Raw genomic sequence first — 15,117 nt, forward strand, 5'->3', positions numbered from 1 at the left:
CTAGACCTGATGTGGTCTATCCAATGCAATTCTCTGAATCAGCACCCCAAATAAAGCTAAACAAATTCTAAAGTTGACCAAAAACAGATTCATAACCCTTTTGGTACTCATGTTGGAGAGTGGTCCCTGATCAAAGTGGTCCCTGGTCAAAAAAAGGTTGGAAACTACTGTTATAGAGGAAGGAACTGGTAAAACCAACTCTTGAGTACTTCTTGCCTTAGAAAAACCAATGAAATTCAATGTGACCAATGTGTCTGTTCACATTCACGCACACACAATATTGACTGAGATAATACTTCAATGCCTTTGAATCACAAAATTATTAAGATGGCCTATAATAATAAAAATCACATGGTTATTCTTTGTAGTAATAATTTGACAACAGTACATGTGAAAACGATCTTGGAGTCCTCGTGGACAACAAGTTAAACATGAGCCAACAATGTGATGCAGCGGCTAAAAAAGCCAATGGGAATTTGGCTGTATCAATAGGAGTCTAGTGTCTAGATCCAGGGAAGTCATGCTACCCCTCTATTCTGTCTTGGTCAGACCAAACCTGGAATAATATATCCAATTCTGGACACCGCAATTGAAGGGAGATGTTGACAAGATGGAATGTGTCCAGAGGACGGCAACCAAAATGATCAAGGGTGTGGAGAACAAGCCTTATGAGGAGCGGCTGGGCATGTTCAGCCTGCAGAAGAGAAGGATGAGACGAGACATGATGAGGGCCATGTATCAAGATGTGAAGAGAAGTCATAGGGAGGAGGGAGCAAGCTTGTTTTTTGCTGCCCTGGACACGAAACAATGGCTTCAAACTACAGGAAAGGAGATTCCACCTGAACATTAGGAAGAACTTCCTAACTATGAGAGCTGTTCAGCAGTGGAACAAGGTGTGGTGGAGGCTCCTTCTTTGGAGGCTTTTAAGCAGAGGCTGGATAGCCATCTGTCAGGGGTGCTTTGAATGCGATTTTCCTGCTTCTTTGCAGAATGGGGTTGGACTGGATGGTCTCCTCCAACTAAATGATTCTATGACAGCATGAATTTGACAGCTGCGTCAATTTGACAACGTTGATATGGGCTGGATGACCATCTGTTGGGAGTGCTTGGATTATGTTTTCCTGGACTGGGCTGGGAACTACGATTCTGTGATTGAATGCATTTGTGTCTTTAAAAAAAGGTGGGGACTCACTTCATCTGCCTCTCTTGCCCCAGCTCTTGCATGAGGACATCATCTCCCAGCACCTGGCTGCACCTTGCCTCTTCGCCCATAGTCGCTCCGCGTCCTAATCGCCTTGGAGAGAGAGAGAGAGAGAGACAGAGAAGGAAAGGGATCAATAGGAAGGAGGCGCGGAGCCCGCGAGTGTCACGTGACAGGATTCTTTCGAACGCCGGCTCCTGCTTTTCTCTAGCCAGTCTTGCCCAGGGAAACGGAGCCCTGACGTCACATAGGTGCACACGTCACAAGGGCCAGCAGGTGGCGCTCTTCTGCTACGATGCTCCCAGGTAACCTGATCTGAATGTATACTATATACAGTGTAGAATTTATTTAATTTTGCTTCCCAAATTTTCTAAAAATACAACTTTTAGCCAAGCAAAGGCAATAAAATAAAATCAACAAAACGAAGGGGTGCTCAAACTGTGTTAGCTAGAGCTCATCTCATCTTATTTCCAGGTGGTGACAACCAGTTGGTTATTTTCATGGCAAAACTCATGCTTTCACTCTTATGAAAATTTCTGTTTATTTTCCTTCCCATATTTTGGAGTATTTGTATTTGCATATATATAAATAATGAGATATTTGGCATATGGGGCCGAAGCCAAAGCAAAAAAAACAACCCCCCCCCCCAAAAAAAACCAAAAACACACATTTCCAATACATCTCATACATTCTTTATTATGTTTTTAATAATGTGCAAAAACACATTACTGAACTGATCTGTACTGAACCAACTATTTGCTAGTTATCAATCAGTCTGGTTGCCATAATTTTAGTTTTTTGATGTTTTGATGTTTTTTGATGTAGAATTTGAAGAGGCACGAATGGAGGATGAAAGAGAGAAACATGCCAAGAAGAGGGCGCGTCAAGCCAATCCCGACCGAGACCACCTCCCACCTGGAAACCAATGCCCTCAGTGTGGGAGAAGATGCAGGTCAAGAATAGGGCTCCACAGCCACCTACGGATCCACAAGAATACTGATCCTGGAAGACTATCCTACTTGTCCAATGAGGGATCGCCTAAGTAAAAAATAAAGTATACGGTAAAACCCACCCCCAGGACACCAAACTTGGAGGACCATCATCTTTGGACTACGAGGGATCGCCTAAGTAAGTAAGTATGTAAGTAAGTACTGAACCAACTATTTGCTAGTTATCAATCAGTTTGTTGCCATAATTTTGGTTTTTGGATGTTTAACTGCAACCCAGCTTTTGCACTTTCTTCTTTCACCTTGGTGATAAGGCTTCTCAGCTCCCCCTTGCTTTCAACCACCAAAATGGTATCATCTGCATATCTAAGGTTGTTAATGTTTCTTCCAACAATTTTAACTCCAGCCTTGCATTCAAGCCCTGCTCCTTGCATGATGTGTTCTGCGTACAAGTTCAATAGGTAGATTGAGAGTATACAGTCCTGCCATACTCCTTTCCCAATCTTGAACCAGTCTGTTGTTTTGTGGTCTCTTCTCACTGTTGCTACTTGGTCATTATACAGATTCCTCAGGAGACAGAACTTGCCACAATTTATTATGATCCACCAAGAACTTACCACAATTTATTATGATCCACACAGTCAAAGGCTTCAGAATAGTCAATAAAACAGAAACAGACCCCCCCCCCCCAAACTAATGTGAAAAGAACAAAAACCTGAATTAAAACTACTGTAAGTACTTACTGAAAGGGCTAGCATCAATAGTAGCATGAGGCAATTTTCTACTGCAATAACAAAATACTTGCTGAGATAAGCATCACTCATATAAGGGTCATTCTTTATACCTACCACTCTTAAAAACAAGTAGAGTGTGTCACACTTCAGTGCAACAGAGATCCTTGCAAGAAAATTTCTCACAGCTGATGCACCATATACTGCCCTTCTTACTCCAAAAGTAACATGGGTGAATTTTTGTATGGTACATTCTTGTCAAATGGCACCAAAATACATTAGCAGTTTAATTAGCAGACATTCTGCCAGGTTTATAATGGTAGGGAAGAAAATCCCACATCTCACCCAGTTTGGAAATATAGTCAACATTGTAAGCAACTTGGTCTTCTAATGGTAGACCATACTGCCTGCCTTCTGAGGATATGCCTTAGAATCACATAACTGCATTATAAACCATACACTTCCAGAGTAACAGTGCATTTTGGGTTGCATACATGGCATATGCTGACAGAGTAGACAATGTACCTTATAACCCACCTGCTGTTCCTCAGTCATTAGAAACATCCCTGGTGTGTGCCATGTTTGCAGCTGCTCGTATGGTCCATCTGGTAAGACAGTTAGTTATCAGAAACTGTGCTTTATTCATTCCTCTGTTGCCAAAACTTATGCTCCTTGGGAGAACACACAATCTTTATAGGTTCATTACTGCTTTGAAGTGGTAATAGCCTAAAAACAGATGCCATAATTTATCTAGCAAGATGAGTAGGATAATGTGAGCCATCAGGTCATGGGCACACTTAGATTTTGGTACGATTTCACCGTTATTCCAATTTGTGTCACAAATTGTGTATAAAAACAGCATTCTGTGAGGAGCAGTCAAAGGTATTATTATTTCCATCCTTGTTTGGCCCTGTGCATTCCCCAAAGATATCTGAATGCTACTATCTTTTCAAGTCAATTAGAACACTAAGTTCGGCTGGGGAGGTCCTCCTCTTGGTTCCGCTGCTGTCACAGGTGCGATTGGCGGGGATGAGAGACAGGGCCTTCTTGGTGGTGACCCCTTGGCTGTGGAAATCCCTCCTCAGTGAGATTAGATTGACCCCCTCCCTCCTGGTGTTTAAGAAACAATGTAAAATTTGGTTATGTACACAAGCATCTGGAGAGTAATAATATCAAAGCAGATAAATAACACCCTTGGGATCCGTGCAATATCTACAATGTCTAATATGTTTTAGGTCTATGTTTGAAGTTTTTATAATTTTAATGGTTTAATTTATAGTTTTATGTTATTGTTTAGATATGTGATGTACTGTTTTTATATGTGAGGCATTGAATTTTTGCCAGTCATTTGTTGTGCACTGCTTTGAGTCTCCCCAGGGATGAGAAAAGTGGTATAAAAGTGCAATAAATAAATAAACAAACAAAAAACTGATTCAGCCTCAACTTCTTATCTCTGCATGGTTCTTCTTGGAGAGGATTGACTTCCTGCTGTCCCACCACTGGATTTAAAAATCTCTTATTACACAGCTATATTCTACTCCAGATTTTTTACACACCGGTTTCTATAGTTGGAAAGAGCCATAATATAACCTGGCAAGCTGTCAGAAATACAGCCAACTATAAAAAATATTTTGTGATAATAGTACATATTGGAAAAGACAGTCTTTAGTAACACAGATATTTAACTTCACATGTAGAAAATAAAATGCCAAATTCTTCAGGGTGTCTTTACATCCCCACTCAATTCAAATGAAATTGCATGTAGCCAAAATATGCTTCTTAAAGTTTATTTAAAGTTTTAAATCCATCAGGCTTTCAAAGTGGTTAACTCCTTAAATAATGAATGTATTATTTGTTGTAAGTTGGAAGAACACTACAAATCTGATACATCTGTGAAACCTCACCATAAGTCTGAAGTCAAAATCTGATGCAAATACATAGTGAAAAATTTCCACTTCTGTAGCAGCTGAACCTTTATCTTGCATTCTGAAGAGGTACAAAGTTTAATACTTAACGCATGAAATGCACCACATTCCACCAGAAGGCAACAAGATTCACTCCTGAATACTATATAATTTCCAATGACCATTACAAGAGTGACTTGGGCCAAATACGAAGCACAACTAAAGCTTTTATACAGAGCTCAATATTTTTGCTGATGGAGTATTAACCTTCAAGAAAATATCTGTGCCCACAGACTGGCTGAAAAAACAAGATGAACAGTGAAATTAACCCACACCTAAGCAAGATTTTCACCATTTCCAGTAAAATCCAGGACTTCACAAAGTTTCATTGACTATACTGTGTTTCCACTTGAGAAACAGTGGCATTTCAATCTTTGGTTTGTTTGTAAGCAATTTACAGGAAAAATGTAATTGCTTATTTTTTGTGTACAACTTAGTGAAAATATATTAGTTCCATTTCAGAAAATAATCAAATGATTAGGCTAGAAATAGTGTTATAAAAATAGTCCCAGGACAGAAGAAGCCAAACTCATTCCACTTCTGTTTCAAATAAAATAAATCACAAATCTTTCTTGTGCAAATTTAACACTATCTCAAAGTCACTTCTATTATCTAGGTCTTAACAGCAATACTGGAGTTGTGGATACATCAATCCACCCATTAAACCATCAATTTCAGAAGAAGGTAAGTAAGTGTCAAGCGTGATAAATTAAGTGCAGGAAGCTTGCAGTTAGAAAAATAAGACATCTATCTGTTCAATTTTTTTAAAGTTACACCATACATTAAGGCTTTGGGCAGCTCATTCACAGTGTTTTCAATGTCAGTCATCTTTTTTATCTCCTTTTTTCTCTTTTTTCTCTATCGCTTTGTATTCCTCTTTTTCTTTAATGTTATATTCATCCAACACAGCATGGCCTGTTTCTTTTGCAGTTTTCTTCACCACTGCTTTGATACCAAGATGGTCAATATTAAAAGCTGTCACACCAACGTTGATGGCAGAACTCACTGCGTCGTGTGTGGCGTGGCCAGCATCATCTCCATACCTACATGCAAATAAGGAAAGTATTAATACAAATTCCAAACGTTTCTGTACAACAAAGGGATGTTATTATATGAATACCCCAGTCCCCAAAAGGCCACTCAAGATTCATTTGAAATCAACCTGAAATCAAAGAGTACATGGAATGAAATCTTTCCAAAGTAAAAGAAGCCCAGAAAAGAAAGTACAATCTTAATGTTAGTTGGCTGTTAATCTATTTCAGATTTAAAGAATCCGCTTTGTGTTGGAGAATGAGTTTTTACCCAGTCTTTTTCGTTACAGCTCTCAAAAGCAGTGCTCACAGATGGCAGCTAGATCAAAAGCTTTGATCCCTCCAGATTTCTGAAGTTAAGTAGGATGTGAGATTTTTTTTTGCTGAAAGTCTTAGGGCTAAATCATTCTTATATTATGCACGTACACCTTGTGAAAAGTGTGAATTTACAAGTCTCATGCCCAATAATTTATGTGTAATGGATTACTATTTTTAAAGTACTACTGAAAAAATTAGGATTCCTTCAATTAGTTAATGAACTTTATTATAAAACACTATCTTGCCATGACAAACAAGTTGAGGGAACTTATTTTACATAGTGTAAAAGTTAATTGTGCATGCTTAAGTTTATATGTACAACTGACTGGATAGAGTTCATTTTGATCTGACATTACTTACTTCTTAACTAAACTACTGCTATTCTGTTCCCTATACTGGTTGGGGATCCTTTATTTGAAATGTTTAGGATCAGAAGAATTTGGGATTCCCCCCCCCCCCCCAGATTTTGGAATGTCTGCACTTGCATATATGTACATAACGATATAATCCTGGAAATATAACCCAACTTACTCACATAACCTTCAGGTATTTGTACACATTTTAAATAATTCTGAGCATGAAACTAAGTTTGTTTACATTTTTTCGTGTCAGGAGTGACTTGAGAAACTGCAAGTCACTTCTGGTGTGAGGTAATTGGCCATCTACAAGGACGTTGCCCAAGGGATGCCCGGATGTCTGATGTTTTACCATCCTTGTGGGAGGCTTCTCTCATGTCCCTGCATGGGGAGCTGCAGCTGACAGAGGGAGCTCAGCCCACTCTCCCGCCAGCACCAGGGTTTAACCCACTGCACCACTGTTTATTTACAGGAAACAGTTTGTCTACATGGGAGACTGAGATAATGACACCTCTGCTTTAAGATGTTCAGTTTGTTTACATGGAACATCTTAAAGCAGAGGTTTCACTATCTCAGTCCCCCATGTAGACAACTTCAGGTTTTGGAATATTTCAGAATTCTGTATAAAGGATGCTCAACCTGGATAAAGGATAGCTCACCTGCTCCCACAATTTAAGAGAACTAATATCTAAAGCCTACGCCAGGGGTGATATATTAGAAGACCATGTTTAGCTGTCAAGATTTATCATGGAAGGTCAGAGAGAGTACATGTTCATTGTTATATGTTTCAAAGTTGTTTCTGACTTATGGCCACTCTAAGCCAATCTATCACAGGGTTTCCTTGCCAAGACTTTGTTCGGAGTGTGCATATGTGTGTGTGTGTGCTCTCCTCTGAGACCAAGAGGATGTAACTTGTCCAAGGTTTACCCAATGGATTTCCTTGATTAAGAGGCACTTTGAATCCAGTCTCCAAAGTCACAGTCCAGGGCTCAAACCACTACACCACACTGACTCTCTTAAATTCCATCTAGGTAAAGTAATGGTAAAGTAAAGATTTCCCTTGACGTTAAGTCTAGTCATGTCTGACTTTGGAAGGGTGGTGCTCAACTCCATTTCTAGACCGAAGAGCTGGCGTTGTCCGTCGACACCTCCAAGATCATGTGGCCAGCATGACTGCATGGAGTGCCATTACCTTCCTGCTGAAGCAGTACCTATTGAGCTACTCACATTTGCATGTTTTCGAACTGCTAGGTTGGCAGAAGCTGGGCCTAACAGCTGGAGCTCACCCTGCTCCTTGGATTCAAACCGCCAACCTTTCAGTCAGCAAGTTCAGCAGCTCAGCAGTAAGGTTTATTCATGTGTAATTTTGAGATAAACTAGACTGAAAAAATTATAGCAAAGAATAAACAAATATTTTCAAAAGTTACCATTTTCCGTTTCCTAATTAAACTAAGGAAGATGAACTATGATGAATATGAGCTATATAATTATATGGAGTATTACAATCCTCTGCCAATTTTCCAGCTCTGCTGTTTGATACTAAATTATTGAAAACTTGCAGACACAAAGAACATTTGTTGTCATTAGAACCCAGCTCTTCAATCCAGTGGGTTAAATCCAGCCATGGTCAGGTTTTAGTTGCATAGTTTTTAAGCTAATGATGACTGACTTATCCTCCACTTATTTCAATGAGTAATTTCTAAGTATGACTAAGGCCATGTCTACATTGGCCAAATAAAATGAACTCACGTTGCAACTCTAGCGACTCCATATGACATACAGCTGGTTTTGCAGAAATGCTGTTTCCAGCCGTTAATTGAGCACAAAGAGAACTGCTAAGAGGCTTCGGGATTATCCCAATACTTTTGAGGTGTAGACAGTTGGATTGGGCCAGATTCAGTCCAATCTACACATTAAATAGACCTACCGGTGTGTTGCTGCCTAGAAGCAGTTCCTCAGCAAAACCTTATTGGTGACATCAGTTCTACTGAGTGCCCTGTTATGAACTCATGAGAAGCGACATCTTCAGTAAGGCTCTGCCAGTGAGTGGCTTTTGGCCCGTGAAATGATGACAGTGGCCCCAATGAGACCTCGATCCAGCCAGCTGTCTAGACACCAAAGGGCTCCAGGGACTCTCCTGTTCTACACCCAGAGCAGCTCTGGGACAAAGATTAGTAAGTGCAGATGTAGCGTAAGTTTCAATTCAATCCACTAGTACAAATCCCATTTCAGAACATGCATAAAAACTGATGAAAGCTGGATAATAGTCCTTAAATTCCCATTAGACACCACGGCAATATTATCTGCTAAGACATAACAAATCACATCAAATCAATTGGATGGCAAAATATTTCTGCTTTGATTGTTTTAGCAAGATGTAATAAGTTATAAATATGATAATTACATGATAAAGAGAAATGATTCAAATAGGGTCAGAAGTAAGAGCAGAGTATTCACCCCATTTCAGAACTGTGTACTGTACTCCAGAAGTTAGAAGTTTGGATTATTTAAGTTTTTTTTTTAATATAAGTGGATTCAAAAACAAGAATTGAAATGTATGAATGCACTTCAAAAAAAAGTTTGATTGAGTCTGTAACAGCAATGAGCTTAGTTAAGAAATTAAGATGATTAAAGCTGGAAAAGCTCCAAGCAATCCCAGACAGACTATTTGCAATTTACTATAATAAAATTGAAGTTGAGTGATTTCTAAAGGCTGGAGAAAATGAATTTTACTCTAAGTTGTGAAAAGATGATATTGTGTGTGTGAGTACACACACACAGTTTATGAAGTTACAATTAGAAAGTAAACCTATAAAAAATAACATGGAGCTTAATTTCTTGGTATAATACAGGTTGAACATCTTTTATCCAGAATTCTGAGATCTGAAATTTTATAAAATCCATTTACCACATAGGTGGCTGAAATAGTGATACCTTTGTTTTCTGATGGTTCCATATATATAATCTTTGTTTCATGCACAAAATTATTAAAAACATTGTGTATAAAATTATCTTCAGGCATCAATGATCCAAAACATTTCTAATCCCAAGCCGTTTGGAAAAAGGATACTCAACCTGTATTCAAATTGATATATGGAGGGAAATATATTTTACTTTGGATACCAATTTAAAAGAAAACCTGCAAAAGACAATACAAGTATGGTACTTCATCCCAAATAAGTTTTTTTTCTTTTCTCTCTCTCCAAATGTGTAAGAAATGTTTCAAATATTTGTAGGGGATTTTTTCTGTATCAGAAGCGATTTCAGAAACTGCAAGTCGCTTCTGGTATGAGAGAATTGGCTGTCGGCAAGGACATTGCCCAGGGGATGCCCAGATGGTTTACCATCCTGTGGGGGGCTTATCTCATGTCCTCACATGGGAAGCTGAAGCTGACAGATGGGAGTTCACCCTGTCTCGCAGATTCAAACTGCCAACCTTCAGGTCAGCAGTTCAGCTGGCAGTTCGCAATGGTTTAACTCATTCAAACTGCACCACCAAGGGAAAGAAGGTTCTTTTTCCATATGTAGGTGGACGTGATCTAAGATTTATATGTTAATAAAAGTTGTAATGTCACTAGAAATATTTCTGCTGGACATTATGGATAAAAAAGGGTAATAACTATGGGTTACATTTCAATATATGGTAAACAATACCAAGAACATTTTTCAAACAGACTGAAGTGCTGATGATGGAAGAATGGATTACTAAATTTGCTGAGTTAGCCAAAAGGCATAAACAAATGTGGGTTTTTAAATGGTAAGCCAACTGAAGACTTTGTGAAATACTGGAAACTGTTTATGGAGTTTTTGAGCAATAAGAAACTTAATAATAAGTAATAATATGTGATTCTGGTTATTAATGATTAATAATTTTTCTACACATTACACAATAATTCAGGATGCTTAAAATAACATTTAACATTATTAGCAGGGCACCCTTAATCCTCAACAAAGAAGAGCTGTGAGCAGAGTGTCACAAGGCCAGACAATTAACTAAACTCAGCAAACAATTCAAGGAAAATGAAGTCTGTGTAGAACCTTTGGTCTAAATAGTAGTTAGCCTGAAGTCGAGTAAATACATGAATCAATGAGATTTATGTAAGTGTCACCTGGTTACCATTGATTTAATGACCCTACCTCTAGTTGAGAATAACAATTGGATTTATATCTGTGAAATCCAGCAGCAAGAGGACTGATATTAGTTTTGTTCCATGCCAAAGTGCCCTAAACAGCAATACTCGGTTATTGGGGTGGATTTTCTTTTCTCTCTCTCCAAATCTACCCCCTCATCCCTCTTTCTCCTTCGGTCTTCCTATTTGTTGGACCAACTTGAGAAACTTCAAGTCACTTCTGGTGTGAGAGAACTGGCTGTCTGTAAAGACATTGCCAGACACCCGAATGTTTGATGTTTACCATCCTTGTGGGAGGCTTCTGTCATGTCCCTGCATGGGGAGCTGGAGCTGACAGAGGGAGCTCAACCTGCTCTCCCTGGATTTGAACCACTGACCAGTCGGTCTTCAGTCCTGCTGGCACAAGAGTGTAACCCATTGTGCCAGCAGTGGCTTAAAAAAAAGGAAGCACCTGCTCAAATCCTAGCCGGAAGACTCATCTATTGAGGGCGTTGAGGTGCTTAGGCATCTTAGTTGGAGAGCAAACCTGGAGTACTGGGAACAGTATCAAAGGGCAGCCAAGAGTAGTGGCACAAAGGCTGGAAGGGGCAGCTAGAGGGCAAGGCAGGAGGAGCAACAAGAGGGCAACAGCTTCTTCCTCCTTTGTCACTGCTCTACTGCTGGTGGCAACAGTAAAACATTAACATGCTCCTCTTGTATACAAGATTTTTGATGAACTCCTCTTGTTGAAAAAAAATCATTAAGAGCTGCATATCATTTTTAGGGTATTACACAGACAGGAGGTGGGGTGAATACTCAAAGATGTAGAAATAATTGTTAGTTATAGAGAGCTGCAAGTTACTTATTGCTTTTCACTTATAGTGACCACTGAAGACTCATCTTGAGTTCTCAAATTTCTAAATCTAAAACAAGAACAAAGATTAATGTGAGTTGTATTATACAAAAGAGCAAAAAAAGGATCTTCAGCCTTCCTAGTAATAATACTTGTGGAGATATACTTTGGTCTTGGCAGGATATTGAACAGATCAAGTAGATTTTAAATTAGTAGACTTATGGTAAAGTGCCCAACAAAGCCTGGATAAGTAGTCATCTTTAGAGTTGGAGAAGAAAGGCTATTTCAAACATCCTTCAAACTGACACAATTGTATTTCCCCAAATCCTCCATTCTGATCCCACACTCATGTAAACTCCTTTTCTTTGTTTCAAAACTCTCCGATTTGACCCAGAAAAGAGACAGCCTTTCAAAAACAGACTTCATTTTGGGTTGCTGTGAGTTTTCTGGGCAGTATGGCCAGGTTCCAGAAGCATTCTCTGCTGACATTTCATCTGCATCTATCTATGGCAGGCATGCTCAGAGGATGTGAGTCTGTTGGAAACTAGGAAAATGGGGATTATGCATCTGTAGAATGTCCAGGCTGGGAGAAAGAACTTTTGTCTCTGTGAGGTAGGTGTGAATTGACCACCTTGATTAGCGTTTAATGGCCTAGCAATTTCAAGGTCTGGCAGCTTCCTGACTGAAGGAATCCTTTGTTGGGAGGTAATTAGCTGGCTCTGGTTGTTTCTTGTCTGGAATCCCCCCACTTTTGAGTGTTGTTCTTTATTTATTGTCCTGATTTTAGAGTTTTTTTTAATATTGATAGCCAGATTTTGTTCATTTTCATGGTTGAAATTGTTCACATGCTTCAATGCCTTCTCTGTGTAGTCTGACATGGTGGTTGTTAGAGTGGTCCAGCATTTCTGTGTTCTCAAATAATATGCTGTTTCCAGGTTGGTTCATCAGGTGCTCTGCTATAGCTGACTTCTCTGATTGAAGTAGTCTGCAGTATGTTTCATGTTCCTTGATTCGTGTTTGGGCAATACTGCGTTTGGTGGTCCCTATGTAGACTTGTCCTCAGCTGCATGTTAGAGGATCCCTCTTGTCTGCCATAGATGCAGGCAAAACGTCAGGAGAGAATGCTTCTGGAACATGGCCATACAACTCAGTAAACTCACAACAGCCCAGTGATTCCAGCCATTAAAGCTTTCAACAATACATTCTCTGAGGTTGTGAGGTCTGTTGGAAACTAGGCAAGTGAGGTTTATATATCTGTGGAATGTGCAGGGTGGGAGAAAGAACTCTTGTATGTTGAGGCAAATGTGAATGTTGCAATTGGCCATCCAAACGTCAGGAGCGAATTCTTCTGGGACATGGCCATACAGCCTGGAAAACTCACAGCAACCCAGTGATTCCAGCCATGAAAGCCTTCGACAATAGACTTCATTTTATCTGTTGCTTCAAAGACAGGCTCCAGACTTTTTAACTCTTGTGCCAAGTTCACTCACAATGTGCCTTCCTAGTATTCGGCAAGGTTATTGCTAAATGAAAGTAATAAATGTGACAAATATGCTATTTCCAACTGTTTACTATATAATCTTGTAAACTGTTCCAATTTTACCTGTCATGTCATTTCAGCACCAGTCTTTTGTTTTTCTCTTACATGTTGGTTACAAGCAATGGCACATTTTCCTGGTTTTATTATGGTGCTTAAGTGTTGCCAATTATTTAATGTTACCTACTTTAAATGGATAGTCCTAAATAGTTTCTAGTCTATCACTGTCATATGAAGACCACTCAGTAAACACTCTCTCCCGAATTACTAAATGTTTTGGTGCCATCTCTTTAAATTGCCTACTATCAGTTGGACAGATGACAAAGAGGCTATTCACACTTTCAGTTATTGGAAGACAGCTACATTTTAAAACAAGGACTTAGCTCCTACTAAATCCCCAAAGTTAAAGTACGTGCAGTCACATACAATAATACAAAACTGTGAAGCACAGATGTGCATTGAGGAGGATTTTTCTCAGCACATCACATTCTTAGCATTGAAATCTATCAAGGTTCAGTATTTGAATTGAATCAGCTTTGCAGTATTTCCAGGCTGTACCAGGTTATGCTAATATCAACAAGGAAATATTTATTCAGTCGGAAACTGTTTAGATAAGACTAAAGTACACTGTTAGAAACAATCTACTGCATCCTGCCTGACATTTATATGATAGTAGCAGCATTTTTTTAATGCACCTGTTACAGAAAAAATAAGTTTAAAGATTAAGAACATATAGGGTTATGCTGGCAGAATTCTACCATTCCCTTCTGCACATTGTATTCCATTAAATTCAGGTCACTTCTAGTTCTGTGTTATTTATAAGAACACATATGCTTAGAGAGGGATTGCAGAAAAGTAGGCTTATCTGGCTCAACCTAAAATAAGTGGGCTTTTTCAAAAAGTGTATGACAGGTTTTGTGTGGTGGTAAGGTCAACACTTCCTAGAATTCATGTACCATCACAATTAACAGCACATTAGAGGAAAAAAAGTTAACTTACTTATGCCTGACAGTCTGTACCGTCTCTTTAGAAACATTCTGAGCAATGCATTTTGCAGCGCTTTCTAAACCTTGCCATATTGTAGAAAACCCTGCAAGAGTTGGCAGCTTGTTAGAACAAGAAAGTCTTGAACATTATATAATGCAAGTTCAATCACACAGTATAGGAGAGGTCTTTAACACTACCTTGGACTCCACTTGCTGCTACAACTAGAGCTCCATCGAATGTAGATTTTCCATCTTTGTCTTTCTTCAGGGATTCTGGAACCAGTTTGCTTCCATGCTTCTTGACATGAGGAGCTAACTCTTTCCCAACACAACTTGCTATAGAACACACACCTTCAACTAAAACAGAAAAAGTTATTGCTTTTTATGTTTTATTTCTCCTGCTAGATGATATTATATTATTTCAAACAGCAAACAAAATAACTATGCTGGCTTTTGTATTGGCTCACAAGTGTCTAGGACTGTGTGATGTATCGGCGAATAATGCATGCAGATCCGAGTAGAGTGGCCTTTTGCAGCTGATAGATGGTAACTTTGTCAGTGCTGATTGTTTTTAAGTGCAGGCCAAGGTCTTTAGGCACTGCACCCAGTGTGCCGATCACCATTGGGACCACCTTTACGGCTTTGTGTAATAATAACAACAACAACACTTCATTTATATTCCATTCTATCTCCCCGAGGGGACTCTGAGCGAATTACAACATACACAGATAAGCAAACATTCAGTGGTTTTAATACAGTGAAATAACAATGACACACAAATACAAAGAACAAAGGTAAAGGTTCCCCTTTGACCTCCGGCTTCTGGAAGTGGTGCTCAACTCTGGCCATGGGGAGGTGCACTTTTTCTATTTCCAAGCCAAGGAGCCTATTGTCCATAGACACCTCCTGGTTGTGTTGCCGGCGTGGCTGCATGGGCACCTTTATATTTGAGGCTTGTACAATGTTTTAAATTAATGGCTCATTTTTCCCTGGCAATATTATCAGGTTGGTTTGATATTGTAGTTAAGATTGCAATATTTTAGCAGAAATATCTCCAAGTTCTTATCACAATCTAGATAATTAA

General features: G+C 39.1%; 2 protein-coding genes across 5 annotated transcripts in view; both read right to left on the bottom strand.

The window, feature by feature from the left end:
• Positions 1 to 1,407, bottom strand: part of CCDC169 (coiled-coil domain containing 169) — a 41,924-nt gene extending 40,517 nt beyond the window's left edge. The window contains exon 1 of the mRNA XM_060766938.2: positions 1,193 to 1,407. Within this exon, the coding sequence (XP_060622921.2) occupies positions 1,193 to 1,272 (80 nt within the window). The 5' untranslated portion in view covers positions 1,273 to 1,407. The remainder of the gene's footprint in view (positions 1 to 1,192) is intronic.
• Positions 1,408 to 4,650: 3,243 nt separating this feature from the next.
• The window catches only part of SPART (spartin), a 31,786-nt gene continuing 21,319 nt past the window's right edge, over positions 4,651 to 15,117 (bottom strand). For 2 of the 4 annotated variants that reach the window (XM_060770813.2, XM_060770814.2), the window contains 3 exons: positions 14,232 to 14,390; positions 14,047 to 14,137; positions 4,651 to 5,886 (listed from right to left, as the gene is read on the bottom strand). In XM_060770813.2, the coding sequence (XP_060626796.2) occupies positions 5,664 to 5,886; positions 14,047 to 14,137; positions 14,232 to 14,390 (473 nt within the window). In that variant the 3' untranslated portion in view covers positions 4,651 to 5,663. Of the gene's footprint in view, positions 5,887 to 11,373; positions 11,581 to 14,046; positions 14,138 to 14,231; positions 14,391 to 15,117 lie in introns of those variants that run through there. The other 2 variants (XM_067466598.1, XM_060770816.2) reach the window with 2 other exon arrangements.

Source organism: Anolis sagrei, chromosome 3 (assembly GCF_037176765.1).
Source record: "Anolis sagrei isolate rAnoSag1 chromosome 3, rAnoSag1.mat, whole genome shotgun sequence".
Taxonomy (NCBI): domain Eukaryota; kingdom Metazoa; phylum Chordata; class Lepidosauria; order Squamata; family Dactyloidae; genus Anolis; species Anolis sagrei.